Raw genomic sequence first — 19,230 nt, 5'->3', positions numbered from 1 at the left:
GGAGCGATCTGCTACACTGGCCGTACACCACTGGTGATCGTCGAGGGGACACTGAATAGTGCACGGTACATCCAAACCGTCATCGAACCCATCGTTCTACCATTCCTAGACCGGCAAGGGAACTTGCTGTTCCAACAGGACAATGCACGTCCGCATGTATCCCGTGCCACCCAACGTGCTCTAGATGGTGTAAGTCAACTACCCTGGCCAGCAAGATCTCCGGATCTGTCCCCCATTGAGCATGTTTGGGACTGGATGAAGCGTCGTCTCACGCAGTCTGCACGTCCAGCACGAACGCTGGTCCAACTGAGGCGCCAGGTGGAAATGGCATGGCAAGCCGTTCCACAGGACTACATCCAGCATCTCTACGATCGTCTCCATGGGAGAATAGCAGCCTGCATTGCTGCGAAAGGTGGATATACACTGTACTAGTGCCGACATTGTGCATGCTCTGTTGCCTGTGTCTATGTGCCTGTGGTTCTGTCAGTGTGATCATGTGATGTATCTGACCCCAGGAATGTGTCAATAAAGTTTCCCCTTCCTGGGACAATGAATTCACGGTGTTCTTATTTCAATTACCAGGAGTGTATATAGGAAAATTAACCAAAGCCTCTTATACACCTTCCGACGGAAATCGTGCGACATTGGATACGGACCGTTTCGATCCATTGTGTCGCGACAGTCCCTTTATAAAGTCGCGCGTCCACACCTTCGGAGTCTGTCACACTACACAAATCAGCAAGTGTTAAAATAAATAGGTATAACTGGAACTAAGCGGCAAAGATCAGATAAACAAAAACAATGACGCTGCTAAATTATGTGACATGGGGTTTTAATATGCGAATGGGGGAATATTAATATACTGAATATGTTGTTGTTGTTGTTGTTGTGGTCTTCAGTCCTGAGACTGGTTTGATGCAGCTCTCCATGCTACTCTATCCTGTGCAAGCTTCTTCATCTCCCAGTACCTACTGCAACCTACATCCTTCTGAATCTGCTTAGTGTATTCATCTCTTGGTCTCCCTCTACGATTTTTACCCTCCACGCTGCCCTCCAATACTAAATTGGTGATCCCTTGATGCCTCAGAACATGTCCTACCAACCGATCCCTTCTTCTGGTCAAGTTGTGCCACAAACTCCTCTTCTCCCCAATCCTATTCAATATTTTCTCTTTAGTTATGTGATCTACCCATCTAATCTTCAGCATTCTTCTGTAGCACCACATTTCGAAAGCTTCTATTCTCTTCTTGTCCAAACTATTTATCGTCCATGTTTCACTTCCATACATGGCTACACTCCATACGAATACTTTCAGAAATGACTTCCTGACACTTAAATCAATACTGGATGTTAACAAATTTCTCTTCTTCAGAAACGCTTTCCTTGCCATTGCCAGCCTACATTTTATATCCTCTCTACTTCGACCATGATCAGTTATTTTGCTCCCCAAATAGCAAAACTCCTTTACTACTTTAAGTGCCTCATTTCCTAATCTAATTCCCTCAGCATCACCCGACTTAATTCGACTACATTCCATTATCCTTGTTTTGCTTTTGTTGATGTTCATCTTATATCCTCCTTTCAAGACACTGTCCATTCCATTCAACTGCTCTTCCAAGTCCTTTGCTGTCTCTGACAGAATTACAATGTCATCGGCGAACCTCAAAGTTTTTATTTCTTCTCCATGAATTTTAATACCTACTCCGAATTTTTCTTTTGCTGAACAAATACTTAATATATACTGAATATATATATATATACTCATATATATAATACTGAATATATATACGGTTAATCAGAATTAGAAAGTATATGTACATTTGTGTACATATATAATTAATTTTTGTCATTATAGCACAGGCAATAGGCAGTGTACCGCGCTGTATAAATTGTGAAATAAAATAAAACGTACATACTTGATTGAGAGTAACTTCATCGCCTTCTGTATACCTACTTTCTGGATTCCATGCCTTCCGGTAAAAATTGTAAAGAGGTAGTTAACTAACCAGTCTGACTTTTTCGGAGTACCATTTTTTGTTTTAGTCGGACAGATTTTTATATTCTCTCCAGAATTCTGATTTTAAATTAGGTATTTTTTCCGTGTCGTGTTGTGACATGTGGTTCCGTTTTTGTAGTCTTGGCGTGTCACATGCCAAAGACATGAAAGGGACTGAAATCGTAAATTATTTTCAAGCTTTCTTCTGTGCAGCGAAGTAGGAACTGACTCGGAAAAAATAGACTACAAAGAAACGCGTAACATTTTCGCATGTTTCCTATTTTGATGGGGAACGTGAGACTTGTGACTTTCGTATCCCGATAGTTGTGGAACATATAACACCCCTGAAACTTGGATGGCGACTCGTATTCCTCGAGGCTTAAGGAGGGCGTAAATACTACTCATGAGATGAATGATTGGTACAGGGGATTGGAATGTGACGGGCTGCATCAGACCAGTCACAAGATAGATGAAAGGGAAAAAAAGGCAAGGAGATGAGGCACAGGAAGAGAGCTCAAAAGTATGCTGCAGTCGTTCTCGTTGGATGTGCTTGAACTTGCTGAAAGGGTTCTTTTTTTCGCGTACATTCCTCCAGCTCTCATGTTTATCTAAACACAAAATGAACCATTTAACGAGCTATAATTGCTGTTGCTGCCGCACAACAAACTGTTGACAGAAACGTTGCGAAGTGACACGTCCGCCGTTGTGTCGCGCTTGCCTGTATTTGTGGCGTTGATTTGCAGACGGTGGAGGAAGGCAGTGTTTTCCTAGCCAGTGTGTGCGTTTGCTGAAAGGCACTCGCCAGAGTCCTTGGAACGGAGCTGATGCGTGAAAGCTTACAAAGGCGGCACTAGGCGGCCCGGACAGCTGGCTGGTCGGTTCGCGTTTCAGCAGCTGCCCCGCTGCGGGTCCTGTGCTCGGGTAGCAGCGACAGCGGCCAGGCCTCTCCTGTCCGGCGGGCCTACTCAACACACTCCTCCCCACACACCAACAGCAGGGCGACGGTGTTGAATGCGACATCCGCCTTATGCGGGTAGTATCGTTTATGTTGATTTGTAACACAGTTTTTACAAAAGGGAGCTTACGGAATCCAATACATTGCACCAGCAACATAGTCATCCTTTAGGTTTCCTAAAAGCTCAGATTCGAAACATCAAGTTACAAGACTGATTTGCTACAATTATCTTGTAACCTACATCTATTTTTAGTGGCAGTTAACATTTACTTTTAGGAGTACGAAATTGCTAAAAATAACAGACACATTTCAGAAAAACATTCTACATCTACATTTATACTCCACAATCCACCCAACGGTGTGTGGCGGAGGGCACTTTATGTGCCACTGTCATTACCTTCCTTTCCTGTTCCAGTCGCGTAAGGTTTGCGGGAAGAACGATTGCCGGAAAGCCTCCGTGCGCGCTCGAATCTCTCTAATTTTAAATTCGTGATCTCTTCGGGGGGTGTAAGTAGGGAAAGCAATATATTCGATACCTCATCCAGAAACGCACCCTCTCGAAACCTGGACAGCAAGCTACACCGCGATGCAGAGCGCCTCTCTTGCAGAGTCTGCCACTTGAGTTTGCTAAACATCTCCGTAACGCTATCACGCTTATCAAATAACCCTGTGAAGAAACACGCCGCTCTTCTTTGTATCTTCTCTACCTCCTCTGTCAACCCGACCTGGTACGGATCCCACACTGATGAGCAATACTCAAGTATAGGTCGAACAAGTGTTTTGTAAGCCACCTCCTATGTTGATGGACTACATTTTCTAAGGACTCTCCCAATGAATCTCAACCTGGCATCCGCCTTACCGACAATTAATTTTATATGATCATTCCACTTCAAATCGTTCCGTACGCATACTCCCAGATATTTTACAGAGGTTACTGCTACCAGTTTTTGTTCCGCTATCATATAATCATACAATAAAGGATCCTTCTTTCTATGTATTCGCAATACATTACATTTGTCTATGTTAAGGGAGCCGGCCGCGGTGGTCTAGCGGTTCTAGGCACTCAGTCCGGAACCGCGCGACTGCTACGGTCGCAGGCTCGAATCCTGCCTCGGGCATGGATGTGTGTGATGTCCTTAGGTTAGTTAGGTTTAAGTAGTTCTACGTTCTAGGGGACTGATGACCACAGATGTTAAGTCCCATAGTGCTCAGAGCCATTTGAACCATTTATGTTAAGGGTCAGTTGCCACTCCCTGCACCAAGTGCCTATCCGCTGCAGATCTTCCTGCATTTCGCTACAATTTTCTAATGCTGCAACTTCTCTGTATACTACAGCATCATCCGCGAAAAGCCGCATGGAACTTCCGACACTATCTACTAGGTCATTTATATACAGGGTGATTCAAAAAGAATACCACAACTTTAGGAATTTAAAACTCTGCAACGACAAAAGGCAGAGCTAAGCACTATCTGTCGGCGAATTAAGGGAGCTATAAAGTTTCATTTAGTTGTACATTTGTTCGCTTGAGGCGCTGTTGACTAGGCGTCAGCGTCAGTTGATGCTAAGATGGCGACCGCTCAACAGAAAGCTTTTTGTGTTATTGAGTACGGCAGAAGTGAATCGACGACAGTTGTTCAGCGTGCATTTCGAACGAAGTATGGTGTTAAACCTCCTGATAGGTGGTGTATTAAACGTTGGTATAAACAGTTTACGTCAACTACCCGAAGCGATGGATCGACCGCCAGGCAGCCCGTGACAGAGCACTTCATCACTGGCCTCCAAGAAGCCCTGATCTTACCCCCTGCAATTTTTTCTTATGGGGGTATGTTAAGGATATGGTGTTTCGGCCACCTCTCCCAGCCACCATTGATGATTTGAAACGAGAAATAACAGCAGCTATCCAAACTGTTACGCCTGATTTGCTACAGACAGTGTGGAACGAGTTGGAGTATCGGGTTGATATTGCTCGAGTGTCTGGAGGGTGCCATATTGAACATCTCTGAACTTGTTTTTGAGTGAAAAAAAAACCTTTTTAAATACTCTTTGTAATGATGTATAACAGAAGGTTATATTATGTTTCTTTCATTAAATACACATTTTTAAAGTTGTGGTATTCTTTTTGAATCACCCTGTATATTGTGAAAAGCAATGGTCCCATAACACTCCCCTGTGGCACGCCAGAGGTTACTTTAACGTCTGTAGACGTCTCTCCATTGAGAACAACATGCTGTGTTCAGTTCAATCCAGCCACACAGCTGGTCTGATATTCCGTAGGCTCTTACTTTATCAGACGACAGTGTGGAACTGTATCGAACGCCTTCCGGAAGTCAAGGAAAATGGCATCTACCAGGGAGCCTGTATCTAATATTTTCTGGGTCTCATGAACAAATGAAGCGAGTTGGATCTCACACGATCGCTGTTTCCGGAACCCATGTTGATTCCTACAGAGTAGATTCTGGGTTTCCAGAAATGACATGATACGCGAGCAAAAAACATGTTCTAAAATTCTACAACCTATTGATGTCAGAGATATAGGTCTATAGTTTTGCGCATCTGCTCTACGGCCCTTCTTGAAGACTGGGACTACTTGTGCTCTTTTCCAATCATTTGAAACCTTCCGTTCCTCTAGAGACTTGCGGTACACGGTTGTTAGAAGGAGGTCAAGTTCTTTCGGGTACTCTGTGTAGAATCTAATTGGTATCCCGTCAGGTCCAGTGGACTTTCCTCTGTTGAGGAAATTAATTTTGACGGACATGATCTTTCCGGCGTTATCAGTAAGGTTATTATTATTATTATTATTATTATTATTATTATTATTTTTCTTTCCTGTCTCAGACGTTATGTCTGGTTAAAAATGGAAAGTGACGCGGACCTTGATCAAGCGTGACTTCCCTTTAACTGTATCGTATATGTTACATTCCATTTAGGAATTTTCGGGTAATTGAACATGTATCAATAATTACAGATTTCTATAGTTGTATGTATACGTTTGGATGTAGCTGTATTGCGTTGATGTACTGATTGATATTGTGTGGTATGACTCCTGTAGTTGATAGTATAATTGGTATGATGTCAACTTTATCCTGATGCCACATGTCTTTGACTTCCTCAGCCAGTTGGATGTATTTTTCAATTTTTTTCTCCTGTTTTCTTCTGTATATTTGTTGTATTGGGTATGGATATTTCGATTAGTTGTTATTAATATTTATTATTTAGTTGTTATTATTATTTAAATTTCGACACGTACCATAGACCATTGTCAAGTGCTTAAAAAGGTTTCTTACGAGGCGAACACGACAAGTGTCATAACCCAATTTCCCAGAAACTTCACTCAGTGGAAGAGGGGGTCAAAATAAGTGAACATGTGTACCGGCTTATCCGTAGATATTCGATCGTTTCTGAGAAAACGACGGTCAAATTTTACGAGTTACTGGACGTGCGTTTTAGCAATTAATTAGGTCAGCTAAAGCGGTGGCACAGTGGCTAGCGTCGCGGTTTACGATTTTGCTCCCCGTGTTCGAAATCTGATTACTATTTTGAATTTCGTTTTACATTTATGTGGTCGTGTCCGTAGGAGATTACTTCACGAATGTTTTCCACTGTGTTTTCGTTATTCGTCTCATAATTGTATGTGTGGTGAATGAATTTAAACAATGGAAAAAAATTGTTTTCCTATGAAATTCCTGTAGTGTTTCTTGATTCGTAATCAATTGCAAGTGATCCGTTATGCATAGTTTGCCACGAAATTATTGCAAACCTGCCTTCGCGCGACGCACGTGATGTTCGAAATTTCTGTATTTCGAATGTGTGTACGATCTGTATCATTCAAGGGAATGCATCAAATCTTCCTGATGAATAAACATCGAAACAAAATATAAGAACTAAGAATTGATATGAAAATTAAATATAAGACGATGAGAATTTAAAAAGATTTTAATCCCTGAAAATACCACACCCCACACACACATACACACATCAAAAAAAGTTTTGCATCACCTCGGTTTAGAGTGTTCCGAAACCTGTACAGAAAAATGGAATAGAGATCAACACAAACATCATTTCCGCTCTTTTTATTGCTCATAAAAACCTGTGAAAGCCTGTTGTACCACCATACAGCGAGACCTTCAGAAGTGGTGGTCCAGATTGCTCTACACACCGGTACCTGTAATACCCAGTAGCACATCCTCTTCCATTGATGCACGCCTGTATTCGTCGTGGCATACTATCCACAAGTTCATCAAGGCACTGTTGGTCCAGATTGTCCCACTCCTCAACGGCGATTCGGCGTAGATCCCTCAGAGTGATTGGTGCGTCACGTTGGATAGGGTTCATCTCTGGAGAACATGTTGGCCATTCTAGTCGAGGAATGTCATTATCCCGAAGGAAGTCATCACGAGATGTACACGTAGGGGGCGCAAAGTGTCGTCCATGAAGAAGAATGCGTCGCCAATATACTGCCGATATGGTTGCACTATCGGTCGGAGGATGGCATTCACGTAATGTACAGCTGTTACGGCACCTTCCATGACCACCAGCGGCGTACCTCTGCCCCGCATAATGCCACCCCAAAAAAGCAGGGAACCTCCACCTTGCTGCACTCGATGGACAGTGTGCCTAAGGCGTTCAGCCTGACCGGATTTCCTCCAAACACGTCTCTGACGATTGTCTGATTGAAGGCATATGCGATACTCATCGGGAAAGAGAACGTGATGCCAATTCTGAGCTGTGCATTCGGCATGTTGTTGGGGCCATCTGGACCGCGCTGCATGGTGTCGTGGTTGCAAAGATGGACCTCGCCATGAACGTCGAGAGTGAAGGTCCGCATCATGCAGCCTATTGCGCACAGTTTGAGTCGTAAGACGACGTCCTGTTGCTGCACGATAAGGATTATTCAACATGGTGGCGTTGCTGTCAGGGTTCCTCCCAAGTCATAATCCATAGGCAGCGGTAGTAGCCCTTGGGTGGCCTGAGCGACCCATGCCATCGACTGTTTCTGTCTCTCTTATGTCCTCCATGTCCGAACAACGTCGCGTTGGTGCACTCCGAGACGCCTGGACACTTCCCTTGTTGAGAGCCCTTCCTGGCACAAATTAACAATCCGGACGCGATGGAACCGCGGTATTGACCGTCTAGGCATGGTTGAACTACAGACGACACGAGCCGTGTACCTCCTTCCTGGTGGAATGACTGGAACTGATCGGCTATCAGACCCCCTCTCCGTCTAATAGGCGCTGCTCATGTATAGTTGTTAACATCTTTGAGCGGGTTTAGTGAAATCTCTGAACAGTCAAAGAGAATGTGTCTGTGATACAATATCCACAGTCTACGTCTATCTTCGGGAATTTTGGGAACTGGGGTGATGCAAAACTTTTTTGATGTGTGTATAAGAAATGCATAAAATTACCCATGTGTAATTTTACAGTTAACATAACGGCTTTGTACCCGCTAAGGGAATAAGAAACATTCGTGTAGCAGCCTGCTACGAACGTGGATAGATAAATGACAAAAATAAAATAAATGAAAACAATAATAGTGTTTCGAACACAGGATGCAAAAGCTCAAATGGTTCAAATGGCTCTAAGCACTATGGGACTTAACATCTGAGGTCATCAGTCCCCTAGACTTAGAACTACTTAAACCTAACTAACCTAAGGTAATCACACACATCCATGACCGAGGCAGGATTCAAACCTGCGACCGTAGCAGCAGCAGCAGCGCGGTTCCTGACTGAAGCGCGTAGAACCGCTCGGTCACAGCGGCTGGCGATGCAAAAGCGAGACGTCGTGACGCTAGCCACTCTGCCATCAATTGGACTGAGCTTGTCGCGCGCTAAAGGGCATCTTAATTGTGTCGAAAACCTTGGCGATCGGTTTCTGAGAAACAGTGGAATATCTACGGATAAGCCGAAGCACGTGTACGCTAATTTTGGCTCCTCTTCCATTGTACGAAGTTTCTGGATAATCGGGTAGTGCCACTTGCCGTGTTCTCCTTGTAGCATAAATCAGAAATATCCGGTCATTATACAAACGTAGAGATATTCGTGGCCGTTGTCAAGAGTGTCCGGGTTCCATCGTAATCTGATATTTAAATAAAAATCCTATCAGACAGCCTTGAAACACAGCGGCCCTTTTACACGCCACAGATAACCAAAGCGAGAGAAATTTCACTGCTGACCCACGACGCAAGGTGAAGGTAAAGCACTCTAGCTGTGAAAGCAGGCGGAAATGATGAATGACCATGGGTGGGGTAAGTACCTCTGCCGAGCGAGTCAAAGACCGTTGTTCTCCCCACCCCCACCCCTCTCATAAAAGAAAGCTGCAACAAGATTACATATTTTACCTCGTGTGGACAGTGGTCCGGCTGCAGATCCAAGAATAATATAATAATAATAGTGCTGCATCAGCTTTGAAAACTGCAGCGTGGGTGAGCTCTGAACTTCCAGCTCTGCTGTCGTAACATGATTAAAAGACTACAGCACTACAGTACCAGATAGTTTTCGTGTGTGATGCCGTAATGAAAGGTGCGTAATGCAGAAATAAAGATTAATGTGTTCCAGTGTATTCGCCAATACACTGAAGAACAATGAATTAAATATACTTTCCTAGTAAGACGTAGCATTCACTTCCGACCTGAAGGTGGTGATTGATCTCTCACTAACAACCGACCGCTTACGGTCATTGATCAGAAGAGGGCCAAGACACGGACGTTCCTCGCGGCAGATTGCCAGATATGTTGTGTAACACTTACGTCAGGTGACTTCGGGATCAGCTACGGGCCTCATGTCCGTGGAACCCCTTGGACACCATCCAAGATCACTGAGGCGTTACAGTGTCTTGCCGAATGTTGCTATTTGAGCCCATCTGAACAACCCTGGTACACGAGTACCGCCGCAGTTTAAGCTAAGCCTCGTTCGCAAGATGATTTAATCGCGACATGTGCTCTCTCTAGTTTCGTACCCGCAATCAGCGTGAAATTCGTCACCCAAGGTGTCCTTTGTGCGTTATTAGAGGGTGTTGTGGTTGTGTCTGCTCCCATGCTGGAGTGTTTAGAGGTACCGTTTGGTTGTCTTGGGTAGTGGCATTTCCAGTGCTGTGTATTAAAGTACTGTGTATAACAAAGTACTGTGTATAATAATAATTAATAATAATAATAATGTGAAACACGGATTGCAGGAGCTTCGAAGTTGCTTGTTCAAATGAAACACAACATAACTTGGAAACAGGTTGTGATGGATTTGCGTTCACTGACATCGGCAGTTTCTGTCAGACATGAAACTGATTCACATTGAAAAGAGTGAAAATCACCTGCGATCACTGTTAGTCAGGTTCTTTTTAAGACCACCGTTCTTACGCTGTGTAACATGGTTGCCACGCGTTGGATAGCTGGCGTTGATGCGCCGAACAGTCGCGCAACGCTATTGACAGTTTGGTCGTAGGACTGTCGAAACACGCTAATTCCTTTGTACTGTTAAGACACGTCTCTTCTTTGAACCATTTTGCTGCGCTGATTCCATACAACCAGCTGGCACATACATACCACTTTCTGCCAAGAATTACGTGAGCTATGGAGGGAGCTCCTGGTATCAGTTCTACACTACCTACCTACAGCGTCCCAAGGCAACCGTGCTCTTCTGCCGGAGTGACAAATATTTTGTCCAGTGAGCTTGTGACACTGTCACTCAACCATTTTCATACTATTAAGGACTTCAGAAAGAGCAGATTTCAAGAATGTGTCACAAGCGTACACCGTGGATAAACGTTGGCAGAGTGAGTACGTTTGCTGGTGCAAGCTTTTTCACGGCGCTACACGAGCGCTGCGCCCACGTGGTAAGGACGTGTCTCGCGTGTGGGAACGCCGCGGCGCCTGCGGAGATTGCGGGTATCGGCAGTCTGTTTATCTTTTCCTGCGCACTCGCGCGGGAGTCTCAGGGCGCCGCTCTGTCTCTCCTGCACGCGGTCGACTACTGTACCCGCCACGTCACACATCCGCCTGGCCATTAGAACTGCCACAACGCGAAGTATAGCGAAGGACGAAATTTTATTTACTGCTAACATAAACCGTAGTAGGAAGTAATTACTGGGAATACGGGGTGAGAAATTTAGCATGCATAACTGCCATCTCTGGCAGCAACAGTGAATTCTATTCAAATGAGAAATTATGATAAACTAATCTTTATAATATTTTTCTGAAGGAGGGACATTGCAATATAAAATCCGAAGTTTTCAATGCAGTGTAACTGAATTTGGCACCATTGCTAAGGAATGTTATATCGGTACATAATGTTTTTTCATGCTTGCTGAAGTTATATGTTTTTTATTACAAACAATTGAAGTTTTTCAGCAAGGTGAATACAAAGGTTCCTTTCTTGAAAAATATGTCAGAACAAAACTAAAGTATTTTTGTACAAATGTTGATATACCACTATTACTCATATCGCTGTAACATACTATTAATACAGTCTTTCGCTAGATTTTTACAGCTCTGCAGATCTCCGTAAAAAAAAGTACCAAATCCTAGGGCTTTTCTCTTATATAGATGCCTTACTATTGTAGTACGTGAAAATTCCTTCCACAAAATGTTTCACTAGAATATTGACTAACTGAATGCCAAATTTTAAGCTCTATAATGTCAATGATTTGCCAGGAAAAGGCACATAAAATTGCCAAAATGTAAGTACGGGAAACATGAATCGAAGATTTGACAGTCAACCTGAATTGAAGGTTTGACAGTCATGGTATTAGGCCTTACCTTATCTCGGTGAAATAGTGTAAGCTGTATGCATTCTCCTCTTCACTCTAAAGCAGTCTTTTCTTTGCTTGTCTTCTTGGGTTAACCTGATTTTCAAACTGAGGAATAATAATTTCAGCTGCATCAATTCTCCTGTTATCAACTTTCTTCAGTATTGACAATTTGAAATCTCCTGGATTAATTCGTAGCATCTGTAGAGTCCGTCGTTTGCCGAGATTAGCACAGTTAAAAACTAAACGAGCATCGCATGCTGCAATTTCGTCAGCAGTTGTGGAAGCATATGTTGTCTTGGGGCACAGTTTTCCTATCAGAGACTTGTAACTTTCATTATGATTTTGAGTTTTTCCATGCACACTCTTTTGCAGATGTTCTGGATTTGTTGAGCACTGAAATATTCCCCACATTGTGATTGCATAAAACTGGAAGAAACCACCGCAGGAATGATTAATATGAGGAAATACAGAACCAGAAAGGGGCACGGACCTGTGCAAGCTTTTGTTAGTTACTATTTTGATCACATTTTGGAGTGGAGTTGGAACGTAATATTCAGGAATTGAAATTTCAGAACCATGTAATAAACGTAGTTTCAATAAAAAAATTTGGCTTAAGTAATAAAGATATGTCATTGTCTAGTATACCGTAATTAATACATCATAGTGACTTGCTAGTCATGCACACCAGTCTCTTGGCTGCCCCTGACAGTGTGTGTTCAGTGGGTGAGAGATTTGAAAACATGTTGGCCATGACAACATACAAAAACCCTCTGCACCGTGGTAGGTCAGGACAGCATGGACAAAATGTGATCTTGTTGACTGATAAAATCATGGAGACCTCTTAGCTACAGGCCTTAACACGTTGAAATGTAATGGCTGCTGTCCAAATTATTGGATACATGAACCATATACGATTGTGTTGTGTACTCACTGGCACCCTATGACAATAAATCGAGCAATCTGACTAAGTTCCTTCTCTTCAGACATTCTGTATGCAGTACTGGGACTTGACAGAAAAGACGAGGACGTGCCATATATTCAGTGTTGTCGGAACCACCACTGTCGGCAAGCCTGCCGCTACTGCCATTTCAAGAGAATCTGCAATAATAATCGCTGTGCTGACTTGTCGAATTCCAACACATTGTGGTGGACGTTTTGCTCTCTTTCATGAGGCGTAATGCAAAATACTCGCAAACAACCAACATTCAAATGCAATTTCCGAATGAAAGATCCTGTGTAATCTTTACTCATTCACAGAATGTAGATGGTGTTACTTATGCCTACATGTGAAGTTGCGCTGGAATGCTAATCATTTGCAGTTTACACTAGCTGGTGGTAAACCACCTCCAAGACAACGTTTTTGAAGCTTTTTATCACAATGTGAGCTCCATTTGTACTACAGTATGTCCGTGAAAAAGGGAAAGTTCAGTCAGTCTTGATTCTGGCCAAGTCACTGAAAGTGAAAGCTACACAAACTTGAATAACAATACAATGAACTATGTTCTCCCTGAACCACTTTTGGTACATTTTTGTTCCTTGTAATCTTATTTGCGTTGTTATTAGTAGGTTGTGTTTGCACATGTTTTGGTTCATTAAGTTGTTACACAGGGTATTTAAAGTAAGTGTTTGATATTCTTACAGGAGAGGATGCTGATCAAAATCAGAATAAGTCCTGTAAGAATATAATCAGAATCAAATACTTTCTGAGATATAGGCCACATGTTAAGATACCAAACCAGATGTGAAAAGTTTTCTCTCCACAACACAATACACTATAAAGTGGCTTGCAGAGTATAGATCTAGGTGTAGATTGTGTGGGCACAAGGTCCCATTTTCATTAGTAAAACACAGGCATAACTAGAATGCTCGATAAACATTTCTGACATTTATTTTCTGCATGTCGTGGTCAATCTGTTAGTGCTGTTATTTCTTGTAGAATTGCTTAATGTATTTGAATACTTAGGTATATTTCTCTACTCTCACATAATATGTCTTAAGTCTTTCTGTTTCTTTAGCATTTAAATCATTGCCAGGCATCTGTTTTGCATGCCAATACCTTGTCAGATGTCACCTGAGCTGTATTCCCATTTTTTGGGTGTCAGATATTGGCAAAGTCGGCTCAGTTGCAGTTGATGGTTTTTTTTAAACATTTTCATTGACTTTTGTGTGGTCATTTCATTCTTGCAGCCTTTATTGATGGGCTTCTTAGCCTTTTGGAGGGAAGACAAAATTCATCTTAATCATGGAGGGGTAATGGTTTATTTGAACATGGCATTTTTTTGTACTTGGACTTTCATTATTTTCTTCATTGATCTGCTGGAGTATACTATATGGTAAGACTAGCCTGTTTCTCTCCATTTAAGTTTGAAGTAACCCAAGAAAGTCTTGATGTTCTTGTCCCAAAGTTGGCCTGTTTTTTATGGGTTTTGTCTGTTGTAGGGAGTACATGAGCATTGATCTGGATGTAATTTGTGTTGTCACAGCAAAGAATCAGAACATTACCATTGAACTGAAGCTTTCTTATTAGGTTCAAAAGCAATGTCAACAATCGGTTTGTTTTACCCTACCTTGTTGTTGTTGTTGTTGTTGTTGTTGTTGTGGTCTTCAGTCCTGAGACTGGTTTGATGCAGCTCTCCATGCTACTCTATCCTGTGCAAGCTTCTTCATCTCCCAGTACCTACTGCAACCTACATCCTTCTGAATCTGCTTAGTGTATTCATCTCTTGGTCTCCCTCTACGATTTTTACCCTCCACGCTGCCCTCCAATACTAAATTGGTGATCCCTTGATGCCTCAGAACATGTCCTACCAACCGATCCCTTCTTCCGGTCAAGTTGTGCCACAAACTTCTCCTCTCCCCAATCCTATCCAATACCTCCTCATTAGTTATGTGATCTACCCATCTAATCTTCAGCATTCTTATGTAGCACCACATTTCGAAAGCTTCTATTCTCTTCTTGTCCAAACTATTTATCGTCCATGTTTCACTTCCATACATGGCCACACTCCACACGAATACCTTCAGAAATGACTTCCTGACACTTAAATCAATACTGGATGTTAACAGATTTCTCTTCTTCAGAAACGCTTTCCTTGCCATTGCCAGCCTACATTTTATATCCTCTCTACTTCGACCATGATCAGTTATTTTGCTCCCCAAATAGCAAAACTCCTTTACTACTTTAAGTGCCTCATTTCCTAATCTAATTCCCTCAGCATCACCCGACTTAATTCGACTACATTCCATTATCCTTGTTTTGCTTTTGTTGATGTTCATCTTATATCCTCCTTTCAAGACACTGTCCATTCCATTCAACTGCTCTTGCAAGTCTTTTGCTGTCTCTGACAGAATTACAATGTCATCGGCGAACCTCAAAGTTTTTATTTCTTCTCCATGGATTTTAATACCTACTCCAAATTTTTCTTTTGTTTCCTTTACTGCTTGCTCAATATACAGATTGAACAACATCGGGGAGAGTCTACAACCCTGTCTTACTCCCTTCCCAACCACTGCTTCCCTTTCATGTCCCTCGACTCTTATAACTGCCATCTGGTTTCTGTACAAATTGTAAATAGCCTTTCGCTCCCTGTATTTTACCCCTGCCACCTTTAGAATTTGAAAGAGAGTATTCCAGTCAATATTGTCAAAAGCTTTCTCTAAGTCTACAAATGCTAGAAACGTAGGTTTGCCTTTCCTTAATCTTTCTTCTAAGATAAGTCGTAAGGTCAGTATTGCCTCATGTGTTCCAGTATTTCTATGGAATCCAAACTGATCTTCCCCGAGGTCAGCTTCTACTAGTTTTTCCATTCGTCTGTAAAGAATTCGTGTTAGTATTTTGCAGCTGTGACTTATTAAGCTGGTAGTTTGGTAATTTTCACATCTGTCAACACCTGCTTTCTTTGGGATTGGAATTATTATATTCTTCTTGAAGTCTGAGGGTATTTCGCCTGTTTCATACATCTTGCTCACCAGATGGTAGAGTTTTGTCAGGACTGGCTCTCCCACGGCCGTCAGAGGTTCCAATGGAATATTGTCTACTCCGGGGGCCTTGTTTCGACTCAGGTCTTTCAGTGCTCTGTCAAACTCTTCACGCAGTATCATATCTCCCATTTCATCTTCATCTACATCCTCTTCCATTTCCATAATATTGTCCTCAAGTACATCGCCCTTGTATAGACCCTCTATATACTCCTTCCACCTTTCTGCTTTCCCTTCTTTGCTTAGAACTGGGTTTCCATCTGAGCTCTTGATATTCATACAAGTTGTTCTCTTATCTCCAAAGGTCTCTCTGATTTTCCTGTAGGCGGTATCTATCTTACCCCTAGTGAGATATGCCTCTACATCCTTACATTTGTCCTCTAGTCATCCCTGCTTAGCCATTTTGCACTTCCTGTCGATCTCATTTTTGAGACGTTTGTATTCCTTTTTGCCTGTTTCACTTACTGCATTTTTATATTTTCTCCTTTCATCAATTAAATTCAATATTTCTTCTAATACCCAAGGATTTCTACTAGCCCTCGTCTTTTTACCTACTTTATCCTGTGCTGCCTTCACTACTTCATCCCTCAAAGGTACCCATTTTTCTTCTACTGTATTTCTTTCCCCCACTCCTGTCATTTGTTCCCTTATGCTCTCCCTGAAACTGTCTACAACCTCTGGTTCTTTTAGTTTATCCAGGTCCCATCTCCTTAAATTCCCACCTTTTTGCAGTTTTTTCAGTTTTAAATTACAGGTCATAACCAATAGATTGTGGTCAGAGTCCACATCTGCCCCTGGAAATGTCTTACAATTTAAAACCTGGTTCCTAAATCTCTGTCTTACCATTATATAATCTATCTGAAACCTTTTAGTATCTCCAGGGTTCTTCCATGTATACAACCTTCTTTCATGATTCTTAAACCAAGTGTTAGTTATGATTATGTTGTGCTCTGTGCAAAATTCTACCAGGCGGCTTCCTCTTTCATTTCTGTCCCCCAATCCATATTCACCTACTATGTTTCCTTCTCTCCCTTTTCCTACACTCGAATTCCAGTCACCCATGACTATTAAATTTTCGTCTCCCTTCACATTCTGAATAATTTCTTTTATTTCATCATACATTTCTTCAATTTCTTCGTCATCTGCAGAGCTAGTTGGCATATAAACTTGTACTACTGTAGTAGGCGTGGGCTTCGTATCTATCTTGGCCACAATGATGCGTTCACTATGCTGTTTGTAGTAGCTTACCCGCATTCCTATTTTCCTATTCATTATTAAACCTACTCCTGCATTACCCCTATTTGATTTTGTGTTTATAACCCTGTAGTCACCTGACCAGAAGTCTTGTTCCTCCTGCCACCGAACTTCACTAATTCCCACAATATCTAACTTTAACCTATCCATTTCCCTTTTTAAATTTTCTAACCTACCTGCCCGATTAAGGGATCTGATATTCCACGCTCCGATCCGTAGAACGCCAGTTTTCTTTCTCCTGATATCGACATCCTCTTGAGTAGTCCCCGCCCGGAGATCCGAATGGGGGACTATTTTACCTCCGGAATATTTTACCCAAGAGGACGCCATCATCATGTAATCATACAGTAAAGCTGCATGCCCTCGGGAAAAATTACGGCTGTAGTTTCCCCTTGCTTTCAGCCGTTTGCAGTACCAGCACAGCAAGGCCGTTTTGGTTATTGTTACAAGGCCAGATCAGTCAATCATCCAGACTGTTGCCCTTGCAACTACTGAAAAGGCTGCTGCCCCTCTTCAGGAACCACACGTTTGTCTGGCCTCTCAACAGATACCCCTCCGTTGTGGTTGCACCTACGGTACGGCTATCTGTATTGCTGAGGCACGCAAGCCTCCCCACCAACGGCAAGGTCCATGGTTCATGGTTTATTCCATTACAAATTGCCTAGGGTGATACCGAGATACCTTATTTCTTGATCTTCTAGTACTCTTCTGTTTGTTGGTTATCTTTGTCAACTTTTACTTTAATAATTCTTTAGCATCTAGTTAACATTTGTGTGTTTGAAAGCAGTATGAGGTGCAGGCTAATATAAGAAAATGGCCTGTGTGCACTCTGGCAGGGTGATTTGAACAGTTAGAACCAGGGATAATGTGTTTGTGTAGACAACTTTCTACATGGCTTGATTATTTGTAAAGGTATAAGTTGGATCATGCAATTCCAGTGACTAAATGGGGGTTGTTAAACCCCCGAGCTTGAAGGCAATTCCTCCATTTTATTCACCATCAGATTGTGAGATTATCTTCTGCATTCAAACCTGATGACCATCTTCACCTTTCATCTAGGTAAGGGCGAGGGGTACTTACAGTCTGCTACTGGCCAAACCAGCTGGTGGATACAGTAAGATGTTAAGTGAACCATAGGCCCATCATTACTTTTAATTTTTTACTGTTTTGTGTTGTAACTGCTGCTATTTTTGAAATATTGAAGGATTTTTTTTAACCACTTTCCTATGATGATATCTATATATTTGTCTTGGTACAACAAAATACCAGTATATTATTGTTTTGTTACATTTAATTTCTGTAAAATTTTCCTTTCACATTATACACATCAACAAAATGAAAGAAAATCAATACGATCAGTCTTAATAAAAGGCTGCCTTTTTCTGGCTGTTAATAGGATAACGCACTATATCATTTCTTCTACATTATGTCTAATAACTGTTCATGTTCCTGATGTGTGCGAAGTTTTGGAATTGGTTTATGAGCTCTGTACTGCCATCGAATGTTTAAAATTTTGTCATCTGTGTTACAGGAAAGCCCGTCGGAAAGATAAAGAACCATCAACCCCTAGTGCAGATGATCCAAAACTTTACCTCGAAGAAGCGCTCCTTGAGCGAAAGTTACCTGATATTGATCTGAGAGTCTTGGTGGACCTACCAGCAGGAGTAGACTACAATGAATGGCTAGCTTCCCATAGTAAGTTGTAATCTGTTTTAGATGACAGTAGACACAACTACTATCACAAAAATATTTTAAAAGTTTATCTAGTGTTTGGAAATTCCTTATCAAATATAAAATAAATTCAAATTTACTTTTTTTTGTGGAAGCAGAATTATCCAGTGTAGATTTTAGATTATCATCTACAAACTGATTAAGCAAAGTACTTGTATTTCACAAATAATTATATTATTAATAATTTTTGAATACCTCGAAGTATGGTTGTTGTAAGTATCTGTTCTATTTTGTTTCAGCTATTGCATTTTTTGATCATATAAATCTTTTGTATGGGACAATATCAGAATTTTGTACAATGTCTGGATGCCCAGACATGACTGGTCCAGGTTACAGGTAAGCTGACGGATGCCTCAGATGATAATCTTGTTCATCATACTTACATCTTTGAATACTGAAAATTCTTGACACATTGGTTGATATTTGACTTAACACCTTACCTGACAACCAAAGCTTTGTAGAAGTATATACAATGTGTACAACTTTGCTTCCGCCATTTTTTTCCCCCTACATTTGAGGCTTTGATGGAACAATTGGTTACACATATATCATTCAAAGTATTTTCCATTGCTGG

The 19,230-nt window shown here is 41.8% G+C and overlaps 1 protein-coding gene across 2 annotated transcripts in view; it reads left to right on the top strand.

Moving 5' to 3' along the window:
* LOC124787656 (MOB kinase activator-like 2) overlaps window positions 1–19,230 on the top strand; it is a 395,585-nt gene that overhangs the window by 334,486 nt on the left and 41,869 nt on the right. For both annotated transcript variants that reach the window (XM_047254458.1, XM_047254457.1), the window contains exons 2-3: window positions 18,457–18,620; window positions 18,896–18,992. In XM_047254458.1, the coding sequence (XP_047110414.1) occupies window positions 18,457–18,620; window positions 18,896–18,992 (261 nt within the window). The remainder of the gene's footprint in view (window positions 1–18,456; window positions 18,621–18,895; window positions 18,993–19,230) is intronic.

Source organism: Schistocerca piceifrons, chromosome 3, assembly GCF_021461385.2.
Source record: "Schistocerca piceifrons isolate TAMUIC-IGC-003096 chromosome 3, iqSchPice1.1, whole genome shotgun sequence".
NCBI lineage: Eukaryota > Metazoa > Arthropoda > Insecta > Orthoptera > Acrididae > Schistocerca > Schistocerca piceifrons.
The sequence above is the reverse complement of the archived record's forward strand: the minus strand, read 5'-3'. Positions and strand labels throughout refer to the sequence as shown.